At 49.2% G+C, this 15400-nt stretch overlaps 1 protein-coding gene across 3 annotated transcripts in view; it reads left to right on the top strand.

The window, feature by feature from the left end:
- The window catches only part of TEP1 (telomerase associated protein 1), a 57937-nt gene extending 44936 nt beyond the window's left edge, over positions 1–13001 (top strand). For all 3 annotated transcript variants that reach the window (XM_030188018.1, XM_030188017.1, XM_030188019.1), the window contains exons 48-56: positions 1693–1829; positions 5640–5746; positions 6131–6271; positions 6592–6700; positions 6798–6903; positions 7390–7499; positions 10958–11023; positions 11877–11981; positions 12231–13001. In XM_030188018.1, the coding sequence (XP_030043878.1) occupies positions 1693–1829; positions 5640–5746; positions 6131–6271; positions 6592–6700; positions 6798–6903; positions 7390–7499; positions 10958–11023; positions 11877–11981; positions 12231–12347 (998 nt within the window). In that variant the 3' untranslated portion in view covers positions 12348–13001. The remainder of the gene's footprint in view (positions 1–1692; positions 1830–5639; positions 5747–6130; positions 6272–6591; positions 6701–6797; positions 6904–7389; positions 7500–10957; positions 11024–11876; positions 11982–12230) is intronic.
- The last annotated feature ends 2399 nt before the right edge of the window (positions 13002–15400 follow it).

Here is a 15400-nt window from a genome sequence, read left to right as displayed (position 1 = left end):
ATGTTGCATTCAGGAGGGAGGAGGGATCCTCAAACTCTGTTTGCCCTACAAACAAGGAGACAGATGATGGAAAAATCCAGAGACTCCGTGATAAGAGAGCTAAAGCATAGGAGAGGAACAGAGGATCTTCAGCAGTGGGGGAGAGAGGGTAAAAGCCAGGGGTCTAGGTGTCGTCGTTGATGATACGTTGAAAACTTCTACTCAATGTGCTGCTGCGGCTAGGAAAGCAAATAGAATGTTGGGTATCATTAGGAAAGGGATTGAAAACAAAAATGAGGATATTATTCTGCCGTTGTATCGCTCCATGGTGCGACCGCACCTCGAGTATTGTGTTCAATTCTGGTCGCCGCACCTCAAAAAAGACATAGTGGAATTGGAAAAGGTGCAGAGAAGGGCGACAAAGATGATACAGGGGATGGGACGACTTCCCTATGAGGATAGACTGAAGAGGCTGGGGGTCTTCAGCTTGGAGAAAAGGCGGCCGAGGGGAGATATGATACAGGTCTATAAGATAATGAGTGGAATGGAATGGGTCGATGTGGAGCGTCTGTTTACGCTTTCCAAAAATACTAGGACAAGGCATGCGATGAAGCTGCAGTGTGGTAAATTTAAAACGAATCGGAGGAAAGTTTTCTTCAATCTCAACGCGTAGTTAAACTCTGGAATTCGCTGCCGGAAAAGGTGGTTAAGGCGGTTAACTTAGCGGACTTCAAAAAAAGGGTTGAACGGCTTCCTGGAGGAAAAAGCCATAGAATGTTATTGAATGAACGAGGGAATAATACAGTATTTCTAGGATGGATGGGACAAATTGCTTGTTCTTTTGGCTGCTGTTGGTGACAGGGTGCTGGGCTCAGTGGACCCTTGGTCTGTCCCAGCATGGCGATACTTATGTACTTATGATAGGCGCAAAAGATCCTCAGCGGTGGGAAAGTGAGGGATAAAGTACATAAGTGCTGCCACACTGGGACAGACCAAAGGTCCATCAAGCCCAGCATCCTGTTTCCAACAGTGGCCAATCCAGGTCACAAGTACCTGGCAGAACCCCAAAGAGTAGCAAGGTTCTAGAATTCTAAAGAAGAACAAGATTCCATGCAGAATTTCAAAGTGTAGCAACATTCCACGTAGAACCCCAAAGAGTAGCAAGGTTCTAGAATTCTAAAGAATAACAAGATTCCATGCAGAATTTCAAAGTGTAGCAACATTCCACGTAGAACCCCAAAGAGTAGCAAGATTCCATTCAGAATCCCAAGTACATAAGTGTTGCCATACTGGGACAGACCAAAGGTCCATCAAGCCCAGCGTCCTGTTTCCAACAGTGGCCAATCCAGGCAAGATCCCAGAAAAGCTCAATACATTGTATGCTGCTTAGCCCAGAAATAAGCAGTGAATTTTCCCCGTCAATTTAATAATGGTCTATGGACGTTTAGGAAGCCGCCCAGACCTTTTTTTTTTTAAACCCTGCTAAGCTAACCGCCTTTACCACATTCTTTGGCAACGAATTCCAGAGTTTAATTACATGTTGAGTGAAGAAAAAAGCCTGGGACAGGTAGGATCCAACTTGTTCATTCAGAAGCATAAGTGTAATTTTCTCTTTGTTAGGCAAGAAGCGTGACATATTTTTTTTGACATTTAGAAGTTTATATACCGCTCTGGAATTCTTCTTGCCTTTTGATGATGGGATTTATTCCACAGGAGGCTGCATCGCCCGGCAGCATCGTGGAGCTGTCACCGCAGTTGCGTGGTCTCCCGATGGAGAGTTAGCTGTGTCCGCCAGCGACTGGGGAGACATGGTGGTTTGGAGTGAGGCGAGAGCATCGGATACGGTGCAGGTGAGAACAAAAGCAGATCGGAGAGTTTTGAAACAGCTGAACAGAATTTGTGGTTTATGCTTTAGCGGCAGGAAAGTGAAATTCAGTGGGCTGGAGATGAGCCACTGCACTACAGAGCATGACTACAGGAGGGCAGCAATGCACTACAAACTGTTTTTCATTTGGGGGGGGGGGGGGGGGAACCTGCATTTTTATGATACAGAGTCATAGGAGTTTGTTTCTTCATTCAGGTTCTTTCTTTTAAGTCTCCTTTTTTTTTTAAGGCAGGTATCCTTTTAAATGCGCTGACAATCCACTGTGCAGCTGTCTGTGCTGTATTCATGCTTTACCTGCATCAGCTTGATGGCAAGCCTCATTCCTATGGGCTCCAGGAAGTCTCCAGCTTCCCACTGCACAGGGGATGGTTAAAATATTGGGATGGCCAATACCAGTGAATCCCACACAGCGTATCATTATTCATTACACAAATACAAACAGGAGTTTGAACAGTCTTTAAAAAGTTTTTTTTTGTGTGTGCTTTTCCGTTTTAAAGGGCCATCAGAGACCACAGAGGTCATATATCTGGAATGCCCTCCCAAGACCTATCAGATCAATAAGTGGCTATTTATCCTTCTGGAAATCACTAAAAACCCACCGGTTCAAGCAAGCATAGCCTAATGAGTGGAGGAGTGGCCTAGTGGTTAGGGTGGTGGACTTTGGTCCTGGGGAACTGAGGAACTGAGTTTGATTCCCGGCACAGGCAGCTCCTTGTGACTCTGGGCAAGTCACTTAACCCTCCATTGCCCCATGTAAGCCGCATTGAGCCTGCCATGAGTGGGAAAGCGCAGGGTACAAATGTAACAAAAATAAAATAGATACTATTGGAGATTCTACATGGAATGTTGCAACTATTGGAGATTCTACATGGAATGTTGCTACTACTGGAGATTCTACGTGGAATGTTGCTACTATTGGAGATTCTACATGGAATGTTGCTACTATTGGAGATTCTACATGGAATGTTGCTATTCCACTAGCAACATTCCATGTAGAAGGCTGCGCAGGCTTCTGTTTCTGTGAGTCTGACATCCTGCACGTACGTGCAGGACGTCAGACTCACAGAAACAGAAGCCTGCGCGGCCACGTTGATGATCTGCAAGGGCCGACTTCTACATGGAATGTTGCTAGTGGAATAGCAACATTCCATGTAGAATCTCAAATAGTAGCAACAGTGGAGGAGTGACCTAGTGGTTAGGGTGGTGGACGTTGGTCCTGGGGAACTGAGGAACTGAGTTCGATTCCCGGCACAGGCAGCTCCTTGTGACTCTGGGCCAGTCACTTAACCCTCCATTGCCCGCCACATTGAGCCTGCCATGAGTGGGAAAGCGCGGGGTACAAATGTAACAAAAATAAACTAGTTCTATGAATCCTACTACCCATCACATATCCAGGAGATGACGACGATGACCTTGGCTATCTTTCCAACCAAACTTCCATTTGCTTATCCTGTACCCATCCCCCTTCTGCCTCTTCTGCCCTTGCTTACCCCTCTCCTACTCCTTCACCCCTGTCCTTCCCTACCTACCTATCACTTTTGTTATTCCGCTAAACGTAACTTTCATTCTCTTTATTAATATCCTGCAATCCCTATCAAACATATAAACGGCGAGTGACCGTACTCACTCGCAAATGCGCAGTAGAGACTTCCCTCTCTGTCCCGCCCCCGCGTCAATATGTGATGACGGGGGGGGGGGGCGGGACAGAGAGGGAAACTGCGCCGCCGACGTTGCTACCGCTCCCCCCCCCACTCGGAGTCGCCGCCGCCACCCCTCCACCCCTCCACCCGGCCCGGGCCCTCTCTTCCCTTCTGAACTTACAGATCCATTCGCCGAACGCAGCAACGCACATCAGCTGAGCTGCAGTGAGCCCTTCCTTCTTTGCCTGTGGCCCCGCCCTCCTGTGACGTAACGTCAGCGAGGGCGGGACACACACAGGCAGAGAAGGAAGGGGCAGCTCAGCTGATGTGCGTTGCCTGCGTTCGGCGAATGGATCTGTAAGTTCAGAAGTGAAGAGAGGGCCCGGACCAGGTGGAGGGGTGGCAGCGGCGACGACTTCGAGGGGGGGGGGGAGCGGTGGCGACTTCGCGGGGGGGAGGGGAGTGGTGGTGACCGCGGGGGGAGGAAAACCTCTATACCAGCCCGTTTTTACGGGCTCAACGGCTAGTTACTATGTAAGCCGCATTGAACCTGCTTTGAGTGGGAAAGCGCGGGGTACAAATGTAATAATAAATAAATATCGCTTTATTTGGCTAAGCAGTTTTTGGTGTTATGCATAATTTTTTTTTTTAATAAAAAGAAGTTTCCAGCGATTATATTGAAGCCAAGGCGATATGACCTGGTCTCCGATGGCCCTTTAAAACGGACGAGTGTTTAAACTCGTGTTTGTATTTTTGTATTGACTAATTATATGCTTTGTGGGATTCACTGGTGTTTTAAGCATGTGTGGGATAAACATAAAGGAATCCTGTGCAGAAGGAACGGATCCTCAGGAGCTTAGCCGTTGGTGTTTGGGTGGTGGGGCTAGTTCTGGGCAAGACTTCTGCGGTCTGTGTCCTGAAAATGGCAGATACAAATCAAGGTAAGGTATACACAAGAAGTAGCACATGTGAGTTTATCTTGTTGGGCACACTAGAAGGACCGTGCAGGTCTTTTTCTGCCGTCATCTACTATGTTACTATGTATGTTTTCCTTTCGGAGTCTGTTAAAAACAATTTTTTTCTTCTACCATTTAGTTGGGTTGCTTTTTTCATTGGGTCACCAAGTGACTCTGTTTCTGGAGGGAGACTCAAACCGGTCTGAGTTTTCGGTGGTTTATAATAATTATTTAAAAACTGGGGTAAGAGAATGAAGGCCCACATAAGAAGGCCTAAGTTATAAATTAAGTAATGAAAGAGAGAGAATTTAATTGACCTTAAGGTACAATAAGATGGGAGGGAATGTTAAGTGTACAGACATGAACGGGGTTGCTGTGCGAGGGTGACGGTCAGTGTTAAGGTCTCAGCTCATTCATTTGTAGAGGGAGAGACTTTGGTGAAAGTGGTAAGTCGTTTTTTTTCCCAAAGAGCTGTGAATTTCCTAAAGGAAACGCTTCTGTTGGAAGGTCCAAGAGAATCGAGTTCCACAAAGCAACTTGGGCAGGAGGTACAGCATTGAAGTCAGGGCCGCCGAGAGGGGGGACAGGGGGGGGACAAAATTCCCCGGGCCTCCAGGGGGGGGGGGGGCCCGGCGCCATCGCGGCAGTCCGGCCCGCCCGCCCTCCGTTGCTCCCTGGCATTGAACTTAAGCGCCTCACCTTCGAAAGTGCAGCAAGCAGCAGCAGACCACTCCTTCCTTCCGTGTCCCACCCTTGCCTGACGTAACTTCCGCAAGGGCGGGACACGTAAGGAAGGAGTGGTCAGCCGCTGCTTGCCTTCGAAGGTGAGGCGCTTAAGGTCAGTGCAGAGGGCCCGGGGGTGGAGAGAGGGCTTGGCCCGGTGGCGGGTGGAGGGGGGCCCGGCGACCTCAGGTGGGGGGGGGGGGGCCCAGGGGCGGCCTTCTCCCGGGCCTGGCCCAGTCTCTCGGCGGCCCTGATTGAAGTTAGAAGTTCTAGATGAGAAGGGATGCCTAATAGGTTTTCTGACCTCACTCCCTCTCCTCCATTCCTGCCAGTTTTAAACCACTAAGTACTGGAGTTCAATTTCGTGTTGGGCAGCAATGCCACGGCTGGGCTTTGCCCCCTTTGCTCCACTTTCACGCTCTGTGTTTCTCTCCTCTACCCTTCCCATTGCTCCAGGTCAGTAAGTGTGCTGTCCGTGCCGTCCTCTTTACCTCGCCGTGCAGTTTCTTGGTGGCATCAGACGATTTGAAAGTCTACCAGTGGGACCTGGATTATTTGCACAGGTGGGAGCCCACACAGTGAGTAAATCAGATTGGGAAGGGGGGGGGGGGGAGGGGTGGAACCAGAGGAATTTGCCTGTATTCTAGAAATTAGACCAACTCTGATGTCACAGGAAGTGATATAGCAGCATCTGGAACTCTGAGGAAGTGATGTCACAAGCTATAACTCACAGTGGGTGTGTCTCACGGGTAGTGATGTCACACATCCTAAGGAAGTGATATCAGGATGGTTTTAAGTCGTACAGGAAATGACATTCACAGCATCCAAATTTTTAATTGCAATACATTTTTTGAAAAGCCAAAGAGTGAGAGCAAGTGTGGGAGGAGATCGGTTTTCGTGCGGTTGAAAGGTGACGGCTTGTTTCTTTTCCTGCTTCCTGAGTACAGGCCACGCCAGCGTTACAGCCTGAATATAAACAGCCTGGTGACGGATATAGGACTTGCACCCACTTTCTGTGCCATGTTGGGGACTGTTTGGGGTGACCTGCTGATCCTGCATCCAGAGAAAGGCCACTTGCAGTCAGTCAGGTAATTCAGGTGGGGAGGGGAAGGTTAAATCCTGGGGAGGTGGCTTCGGTATTCCAGATCTGCTCCTGTCTCGAGCATGGCTGTTGTAGTAGTTGGTGCATGGGGAAGGGAAGGGATTTGGGGTTTAGCTCACACCTTTTCAGTTGTAGCTCAAGGTGAGTTACATGCAGGTACATAAGGTATTTTCCTGTCCCCAGAGGGCTCACGGTCTTAAGTTTGTACCTGAGGCATTGGAGGGTTAAATGACCTGCCCAAGATCGCAAAGAGTGGCAGTGGGGTTTGAACCAGCCTCCCTGACTTCTCCCTCCTAACCTTCACAGTTGTAGCCTGGGATACCAGTCTGAGGTCTTCTACTCCCAGGTCACTGCCAGGGCGGGCGACCAGATGTGTCTGCTGGAGAACTCCCAGAATCCCGCGCTACATCTGATTGTGAGTATCTCCTCCCCCCCATCTCTACCAACCTCCAGCCACTGGCCACCCTCCCTCGTTATAACACATCCTCCCTGCGTTCTCTCTCTCTCGTTAGCGGATGACAGAAGCTGGGGACCTCAAGGCTGGGGTACTGGTAGATCTTGGTTCATGGAAAGCCACCGAGCGCCTTCACCGGATCACACAGGCTCACCCTGAATTCGGTAGGAGTGAATTTCAGTTGGGGGAAGGAGGGAAGGGTAGTGGCAGAAGGATAAGAGGTTAGGAAGGAAGCCTTCTGGCAAGTCTCAGTTTGTTTATATTGACTGCTAAAAAAAAAGTTCTCTCTTTGCATTCTATTAATTAAAAGGCGCAAAATAACCTAACAGAATCCATCAAAAGTACTTATATTGATGAATTTTTATTTAGGGTTCACTTCTGTTGATCTGCAGTGATGTCAGTAAATAGAACATGAGACCCTCTTATGGGAATAAGAGCGTCACATGGTGCAGAGAACAGGAGGGGCACTGAGGAACCTGGGAGTCGGTCAGGAGCAGCAAGTCCAGCCTAGCTGTTGGCTCTTTAGGTGCCACTCCCGCCTCTGGCCACTGTATGAGGTTCACGAGTGCACATGCCCCCTCTGAGAGCTTCCTATGTGTTTCCCCACTTCTTCACTCCCTCCCCATCCCCCTTCTCTTCATTCCGCACAGGTTTGGCGGACTCTGGCGGGCGCCTCTGGGTAGAAACTCGGCGAGTGGCGAAGAGAGATTTCGACAGGGACGAGTGGGATGTTGAATTTGTGACCAGGAAAAAGAAAAAGGTAAGGGGGGGGGGGGGGAGAAGAGGGGGATCTGTGAGGGCGAGGTTAGCGGGAAAGTTGGGAGGTGAGGATCCTCTGGTGAGGGGGATGATTGGTGGGGGGAACAAGTGAGGGGAAAAATTGATGTTGATTCCAGCAAGAAGTCTGGATTGAAAACGTGAAAAATGGTCAAAGAAGATGATGATAAGAATAATAATGAGGGAAGGTCATGGTGTAGTCAGAGGGTCCAGTCTGGCATGGGAGGGGCACAACATGGTCAGAAGGTGCAGCTGGCATGGCGGAGGAGCACGGCATGGTCGGAGGATCCAGGGCCGGTCTTAGCAAGTGCGGGGCCCTATGCAGACCAATTTGATGGGGCCCCACCCTAGCCCTGCCCCCATCCTTGCTCCACCCCCACCCTAGCTCCAGGGCCGGCCACCCCTCCCTCCGAGCTCCCGGGCGGCTCCCTCCGAGCTCTAAGGCCCCCAGCTCCAAGGCCCCCCTCCCTCCCTCCCCCCACAGCTCCAAGGCCTCCCTCCCTCCCAGCTCCAAGGCCCCCCTCCCTCCCTCCCGGTCATTTTTTAACACCCCCTTCCAAAATCCAGTACTAGGTATGGCGAGAATACAAAACACTCAGGACCTATAGAGCAATTCTACCATACCATAAGCAGTAATTTCTACGAGTCACACAAGGAAAAGGAAAGCATCTTAAACACTACAGTGAGCACTAGAACATCAATTCACCTATTGTAAAACGAAACCAGACAGAATAGTACAGATCGTAGATCCTGCACAGTCAATGCCAACTGAAAGCCATGTCTTTTTCACAAACACAGATACACCCTAATCCACTATAGAATAAGTAATCATAAACTTTCTATTTAGACAAAAATTAAACTGAACCCCCAATGCCAGACTCTGCATACAATGCAACACCACAGAAACAGAAACTGTCCCCTAGTACTGTGCAAAATATAAAGACAGCAGATGTAAATTTGAAAAAAACTAACACAAATCACCACTTTACAAATTAACAAATAGAAATAAAACAAATAATATCATTTTATTGGACTAATACATTTAGCTTTCAGAGGCCAAAACCTCCTTCCTCAGGTCAATTCAGTATAGTACTGTTAGTGTCCTATCCTGACCTGAGGAAGGGGGTTTTGTTCTCTGAAAGTAAAATGTATTAAAATTAGTCCAATAAAAAGATTACCTTATTTACATGTTCTATTTATAAACATTTATTAACACAGCTACAATACTATATCCTAAAGCAAAATAATAAAAATATATATTTACAGTTTGTTGTCTCTGGTTTCTGCTTTCCTCATCTTCTTTTCACTGTCTTCCTTCCATCCAGCATCTGTCTTCGCTCTCTGCCATCCAGTGTCTGCCCTCTCTGCTGTCCCCTTCATCCAATGTCTGCCCTCTCTCCCTGCGTCTTCCATCCACATCTGTCCTCTATCTCTGCCCCTTCCATCCACCCCTGTCTGCCCTCTCTCTCTCCCCCTTCAATCCACCATTTGCCCTCCCTCTACCATCCATCCAGGGTTTGCCCTCCCTCTTGCTCCCCCATCCAGGATCTGCCCCCTCTGTCCGCCCCTTTTTTTCAGCCCCCAGTTCCAGCCCCACTATCCCACCAGTCCCCCATTTCAGCCCCAGCCCTTTTCTCCCACCAGTCCCGAGCTTCAGCCCCCCAGCCACTTCTCCCTGTCCCCTTTTCAGCCCCCAGTCCCCAGTTTCAGCCCCTGCCCCTTTTCAGCCTCCAGTCCCAGTACTAGCCCCCTTATCCCACCTACCCTCCTTTTCAGCCCCCAGTTCCAGCCCCCTTCATCCACATGCCTTGTATTAGGGCCCCCCTTTTTAGAACCATTATCCCACCTGACCCACGCATGCCCCATTTTCCCACCAGCCCCAGGCATGGCCCCCATTTTCCCATATTGCCCCTTCTCAGACCCCAGTGCCACTCCCCTTCTCCCATCCGAGAACCCCCTCCCCAGTCCCCTTCTCCCATCCAAGAACCCCAGTCCCTTCCCCACCTGTCCCCTTCAACCATCCCCCTCCCCACCTCCTTCTCCCATCCGTGAACCCCCTCCCCACCTCAGTCCCCTTCTCCCATCCAAGAACCCCAATCCCCTCCCCACCCGTCCCCTTCTCTCATCCGAGAATCCCTCCCCAACCACAGTCCCCTTCAACCATCCAAGAACCCCCTTCCCACCTCCTTCTCCCATCCGTGAACCCCCTCCCCACCTCAGTCTCCTTCCCATTTGAGAACCCCCTCCCCACCTGAGAACCCCCCACCCCACACCCTTCTCCCATCTGAGTCCCTCCCCCCCGACCCACCTACCAGCTCCATTCTCCTGCCGCCCACCACCCTCACTGCCTTTAAAAAAACAATTTCGAAGAGCCAGAGTGACAGGCAGCGCCTCGCGTCTGCCCTGCTACTAAAAATCTCTTTGACGTCGTTCGGGCCTTCCCACATTGTGTCCCGCTTGCCCTTGCGCTAATTGGAAGTTACCTCAGAGGAGGGCGGGACTCAATGTGAAGAGGCCCAACGACGTCGAAGAGATTTTTAGTAGCAGGGCAGACGCGAGGTGCTGCCTGTCACTCCGGTGCTTCGAAATTGTTTTTTTAAAGGCAGGACAGGGTGGGAGCAGCGGGAATGGACTCGGAGCACCCCCCCCCCCCCACCCGCTGACATCTGGGGCGGTCCGCCCCACCACGCCGCCGTCGCGCACACCGTTGGGAGGGAGGGAGGACTGGAGCTCAGGCGGTCGGGGCGCGCCGCGCGGGGGCCCCCCTGAATGCGGGCCCTATGCAGCTGCCTCGGTCGCCTCACCTTAAGACCGGCCCTGGGAGGATCCAGCCCAGCCTGTTGCTGTAGTGGTAGTCAGGGGCGTAGCCAGACAGCAGATTTTGGGTAGGCCTAGGCAAGAAGTGGGTGGGCACCAAGTGTTCTCCAGCCTACCAAAAAAAATATCTCAGCTGGTGGAAAAATGCTTCTCTCCACCTTGGCAGTCTGCAGCAGACATGAACTGAAAACTGAGCATGCGTAGGTGCCAGTATCGTGGAGAGCAGCATTTTCGTTACCATCATGGGGAAGTCTTCAGCTGGCAGAGATTGGGATCCCCACCAGCTACTGCTAAACGTATACTACTGTTGGGTGGGCCTGAGCCCTATGTGGGTGGGTCCCGGCCCACCCAGGCCCACCTGTGGCTATGCCACTGGTGGTAGTCCAGGTATCCATGTCCATTTGACTGTCTTATTTCTGATTTGATTACCACAAATTGTGGTTGCCTGCCATAGCCCCTAATTTCCAATTTCCAGTTCCCCGCTCCTTGCCTCATGCTGCCTAGAAAGCACCATGCTTGTCCCAGGAGAAAAACACCACCTCCGTCCTGCTTCCTGTCAAACCAATGTCTAACTTGTCTTTTCTTAAATATAAATTTTCTTTTTTTTTTCTGTCCCCTCCCCAGGTGAAACACACTGAAAAGTCGTCGGACCTCAGTGTGCTGGAGGTGCAGAGCTGGGAGACAAAGCAGGTACAGTTACTCCCATTTGATCATGTCTATATAGTGCTTCTGGATATCTGTAACACTATATTGATAAGCATTCAGGGCAGTCCCTGCCCCTGTGGACCTTACAGTTACGTCAAGGCAGACAAAAATGCACAAAGAATTTTCAGGAAATGTATGTATTACATTTATCATGGTTAAACTTAACAAGGACACAATTGGGAAGAGCCGGGGTTTAAAATTTTAAAAGGACAGAAAAGCTGCAAGTTCATTTATTTCTCGACTCCCGCCTGAATATTCCAGGTTGTCCCAGTCTCCGTCCTGTTTGGGAAGACTGTGATTTCAGGATCGTGCCCCCCTTCTCACCCTGATTTCAGGCTCGTGCCCTCTTCTCACCCTGAATCGTGCATTCTGGATTTCAGAGCTACATTCATTTGCCTACTTTCCTGATGAGAAATGGATGGCAGGCAGGGGATTCTCTGCAGAGATGGCAGAAGCCGCCTTGGAATTGATGAGTGGGATGGGGGGGGGGTCTCTGGGGGCCCCGCTAAGTCGGTGATTAGTTATGGGGCTGAAGGTTGGAAGGAAAGCAGATTACCATCATGTGAGGTGTGAGATGGTTTCAACTGGGTTGGCCGTCCCAAGGTAAAGTGGCAGAGATCTGAAAAAGGGAGCTGAGCTGCCCTTTTGTAAAATAAATATTTCCTGGGTGTACCTCTTATCATCATAGAGCGTACCCCTTTCTCTTATGTATTGTGTCCCCCTCCTGAGATCATTAGATGTGAAACCTCAGTGTTGCTTGAAATCCTCCAGCACAGCCTCCGAGGCAATCACTGATCCTCTCTGTTTCTCCCTCTCACCCCCCCTCCCCGAACCCCAGATTCACAGTGATGTGATCACAGCCCTGCAAGTGCTCGATGACCTCATCATCACCGCCTCGCTGGATGGGGACGTTAAGCTTTGGGACCGGCAGAGTCTGAAGCAGGTGAGAGCAGAAGCCCTAGGACACAGGAGCAGGGCTGTCGCTGCCCCCCAACCCTGGATCAGTGCCGAACTAAGCCTGGCATTTGGTTTGTCTGTTCCAAATTGCAATGCAGGGATCTGTAATGGACAAACCCAGGACTGGATCAACCCATTGAGTTGACTTGGGGGGAGCGGACAGCCCTAGGCGAGGTTTGCATTGGTAATAATGATGTCTAACCTTTTGTATTTTATACCTTGTCTGTCTGTCTAGGTGGGTCTCTTCCATTGCGATGGGTCGGTCTCCTGCCTTCAGCCCAGCCCCCGTTCCTCATCGGAGATCATGTGTGGAGACACTTTGGGAAACGTCTACTTCTTGACCTCCCCGTAGAAGACTTGTCGGGGATGACCACTCCTGGAAACAATTGTAGCGCGCGAGGGATCAGCAGCCTCGGACTTGCTCACTTTACTGGCCAAATCCACTTTATCGCTCGGTCACTGCAGAGCGGCAGTGGAAAAGGATGCGCGAGATGTGTTGTGTTGGGAGCCACAAGGCAGAGAGAGTGAGAATAATCAGGCCGTGCTTCGGTTTCCACGTCAATTTTGATATATTGCCCGTTGAGAACATCTGAGTGGTTTACAAATAATAAAATGCATAATCAAACTTTACAACAATGTAATAAAACAAGAAAAACATGTTAAAAGAAACAAAATAACAAAAAAAATCATATAAACTACATAGTTTGAATATAAGTATGTCCTCTCAGGAAGCTATAGGTGATAATGAAAGGTCTTTGAGACCTTGCTTAAATTTGTGCCTTGAAGGAAATTATAATAACTGCACAGAACACACCCCAAGCTTTCCCTTCCATTGCTGCCCTGCAGTAAATTAGTAAAAGGTAATCTATAAGTAGTAAAACAGAGACGTGAGCTGGGGGATGCTTGCAGCACAGACAGAGCTAATGAGAATAGATATCTGCAGCATGGAAATTGAATATGTAATATGTCTCTTTATTCACTGAGAGAAATAAAACTGTTAAGCTCATTTCTGTTCTGTAAGTAATTATTTATAGTGACTCCTATTTGTGACATGTCGGAGACGCCACTGGGACAGTCTGCACCATATCACTTGCAAGGCCGTCATTTCAGGAGAAGGACAGCTGATACAGGATTCCCCCAGGGTCAGATACAGAGTGTCGGGGACAGAGCCAGGGATTAGAACCCAAAGTCGGTAAAAGGGAAAAGGTCGGACCTGGTGTCTGAGGATTTTCAATGCTGTTGCCCCTGGATTTCTCCTTCCCTCTTCTGTCCCCTCTTCCCATTTGAAAACGCAAAATCCGGATGGCAGAGAGTTGAATTTGACTGCCTTTTTGGAATCATCGTTGGAGGTTGTGACAAAGCGGGCAACTTTATTGGTCTCATTTGCTTTGGAATTATATTTTAGTCTAAACAGTTTCAATTCTTTGACCCCAAACAGCTGGAGTTCACAGTTTAGCGAACTAGGAGGAAATACCCGGGACGGGTGCATCATTAAAAATGTTTATTACCTGTAAAATTTCCTTTTAGATTATACATATAATCTTTCACCTTGGATCAATTTCTTTAACCAGTGGTCGATAGTTAAGTTGAAACTTCACTTTGATAATACACAAATCAAGAATTTATTGCAATTGTAAAATATTTCTAGCATAATTGTGATTTATTGTTTTGTTAAAACACTCAATAAAATAAACTAAACATTAAAAAAAAGAAAACGCAAAATCCACATTATCCATTGCTCCCAATTCAATATAAAATTGTCCCTCGCATCCCCCACCTCCTTTCTAGTTACCAAAACACATGTGCAACGAGGTTCAGAATTTTTATTGCGAAAGTAGGATGTACGTAAGAGAAAAATCTCTTTACCAGAACGTTTTCTTACAGATAACTCGGCAAAGCCCTGAGGTTTTCTATCATAGAAAAAATTTTAAAAAGGAAGGCAGATAAAAGACTATCCTGCTTATAATCGAAAGAGAAAAACGCCTATATATCGACCCAAATCGGGAGATAGACGTCTTTCTGGCACAAACGCCCAAATCGGTATAATCGAAAACCGATTCGGTTCGTTTTCAACTGCACTCCGTCGCAGGAATGACTAACGTTGACGGGGGCGTGTCGGAGGCTTGGTGAAGGCGGGGTTAGGGCGTGGTTATCGCGCGAGGAGAGATGGGCGTCCTCGGCTGATAATCGAAAAAACAAAGGCGTTTGTACCGCGAATGTGGGTCACTTTTTTTGGACCCTGTTTTTTCACGAACAGGTCCCAGAAAAGTGCCCTAAATGGCCAGATGACCACTGGAGGGAATCGGGAATCACCTCCCCTGACTCCCCCAGTGGTCACTAACCCCCTCCCACCCTCAAAAACACAATTTTTAAAACTTGTTTTGCTAGCCTGTATGCCACCCTCAACCTCCGTACCCACCTCCATGACAGCAGAATGTGTTCGATTCTCTCACATCCTTTCCCTGGGTCAGATGTGGTTCTCGGGTGCGCTGCAGGGTCACATCAGCAATGCATTGTGGTGGGTGTAGGGTATTCCGTGATTTCAGTAGCTTGTGTTACAGTCTCACGATGTTGGTAGTCTCTTCTCCCATGGTGCTTTTGCCCCTGCTGACCTGGGTCAGAGCGTGCCTTGTTGTTTTTCCGGTAGTCCACGAGGTCGTGGCCATTTTTGTAAGTCCGTTTTAGATCCCTTTCGTGTGTTAGCCATGTTACAGAACTTAGTTCTTACCTTGAATGTTGCTGAAAGAGGGCATTGTACACCAATCTGCCAGCTCTGACCTACTGCTAATCTTAGTACCAGGGAGACTCGTTGCCAGTGGGGCACAACCTCTGATCTGCAGTTAACTGTGAGTAAACGCAGTTATTGAAATAAAGGATGTTTTCAGCGAGATTAGTCTTCACGTGTGAACTGCTGTGCCAAGGTTATACAGCAGCAACAAGTCCTGTCCCTGGAGCAGTTTTAGTGGGTAATGCAGTGCACTTCAGGCAGGCAGGCAAGCAGACCCAGGCCCATCCCCCCCACCTGTAACACTTGTGGTGGTAAATGGGCGCCCTCTAACCCCCCCCCAAAACCCACTGTACCCACATGTAGGTACCCCCCTTCACCCATAAGTGCTATGGTAATGGTGCTGGGGTGCGGGGAGTGGGTTTTGGGGGGACTTTGGGGGTCTCAGCACCCAAGGTAAGGGAGCTATGGACCTGGGAGGTAATTTAATGTTTATTTAAATTTGTAACAAGTGCCCCCTAGGGTGCCCGGTTGGTGTCTTGGCAGGTGAGGGGGACCAGTGCACTACGAATCCTGGCCCCTCCCACGACCCAAAGCCTTGGATTTGTTCGTTTTTGAGCTGGGCCGCTTCAGTTTCGATTATCGCTGGAAAAACGAAACCACCCAGCTCAAACAAACGA

This window comes from Microcaecilia unicolor, chromosome 14, assembly GCF_901765095.1.
Source record: "Microcaecilia unicolor chromosome 14, aMicUni1.1, whole genome shotgun sequence".
NCBI classification, from domain to species: Eukaryota; Metazoa; Chordata; class Amphibia; order Gymnophiona; family Siphonopidae; genus Microcaecilia; species Microcaecilia unicolor.
This window is presented reverse-complemented; position numbering and strand designations above follow the sequence as displayed.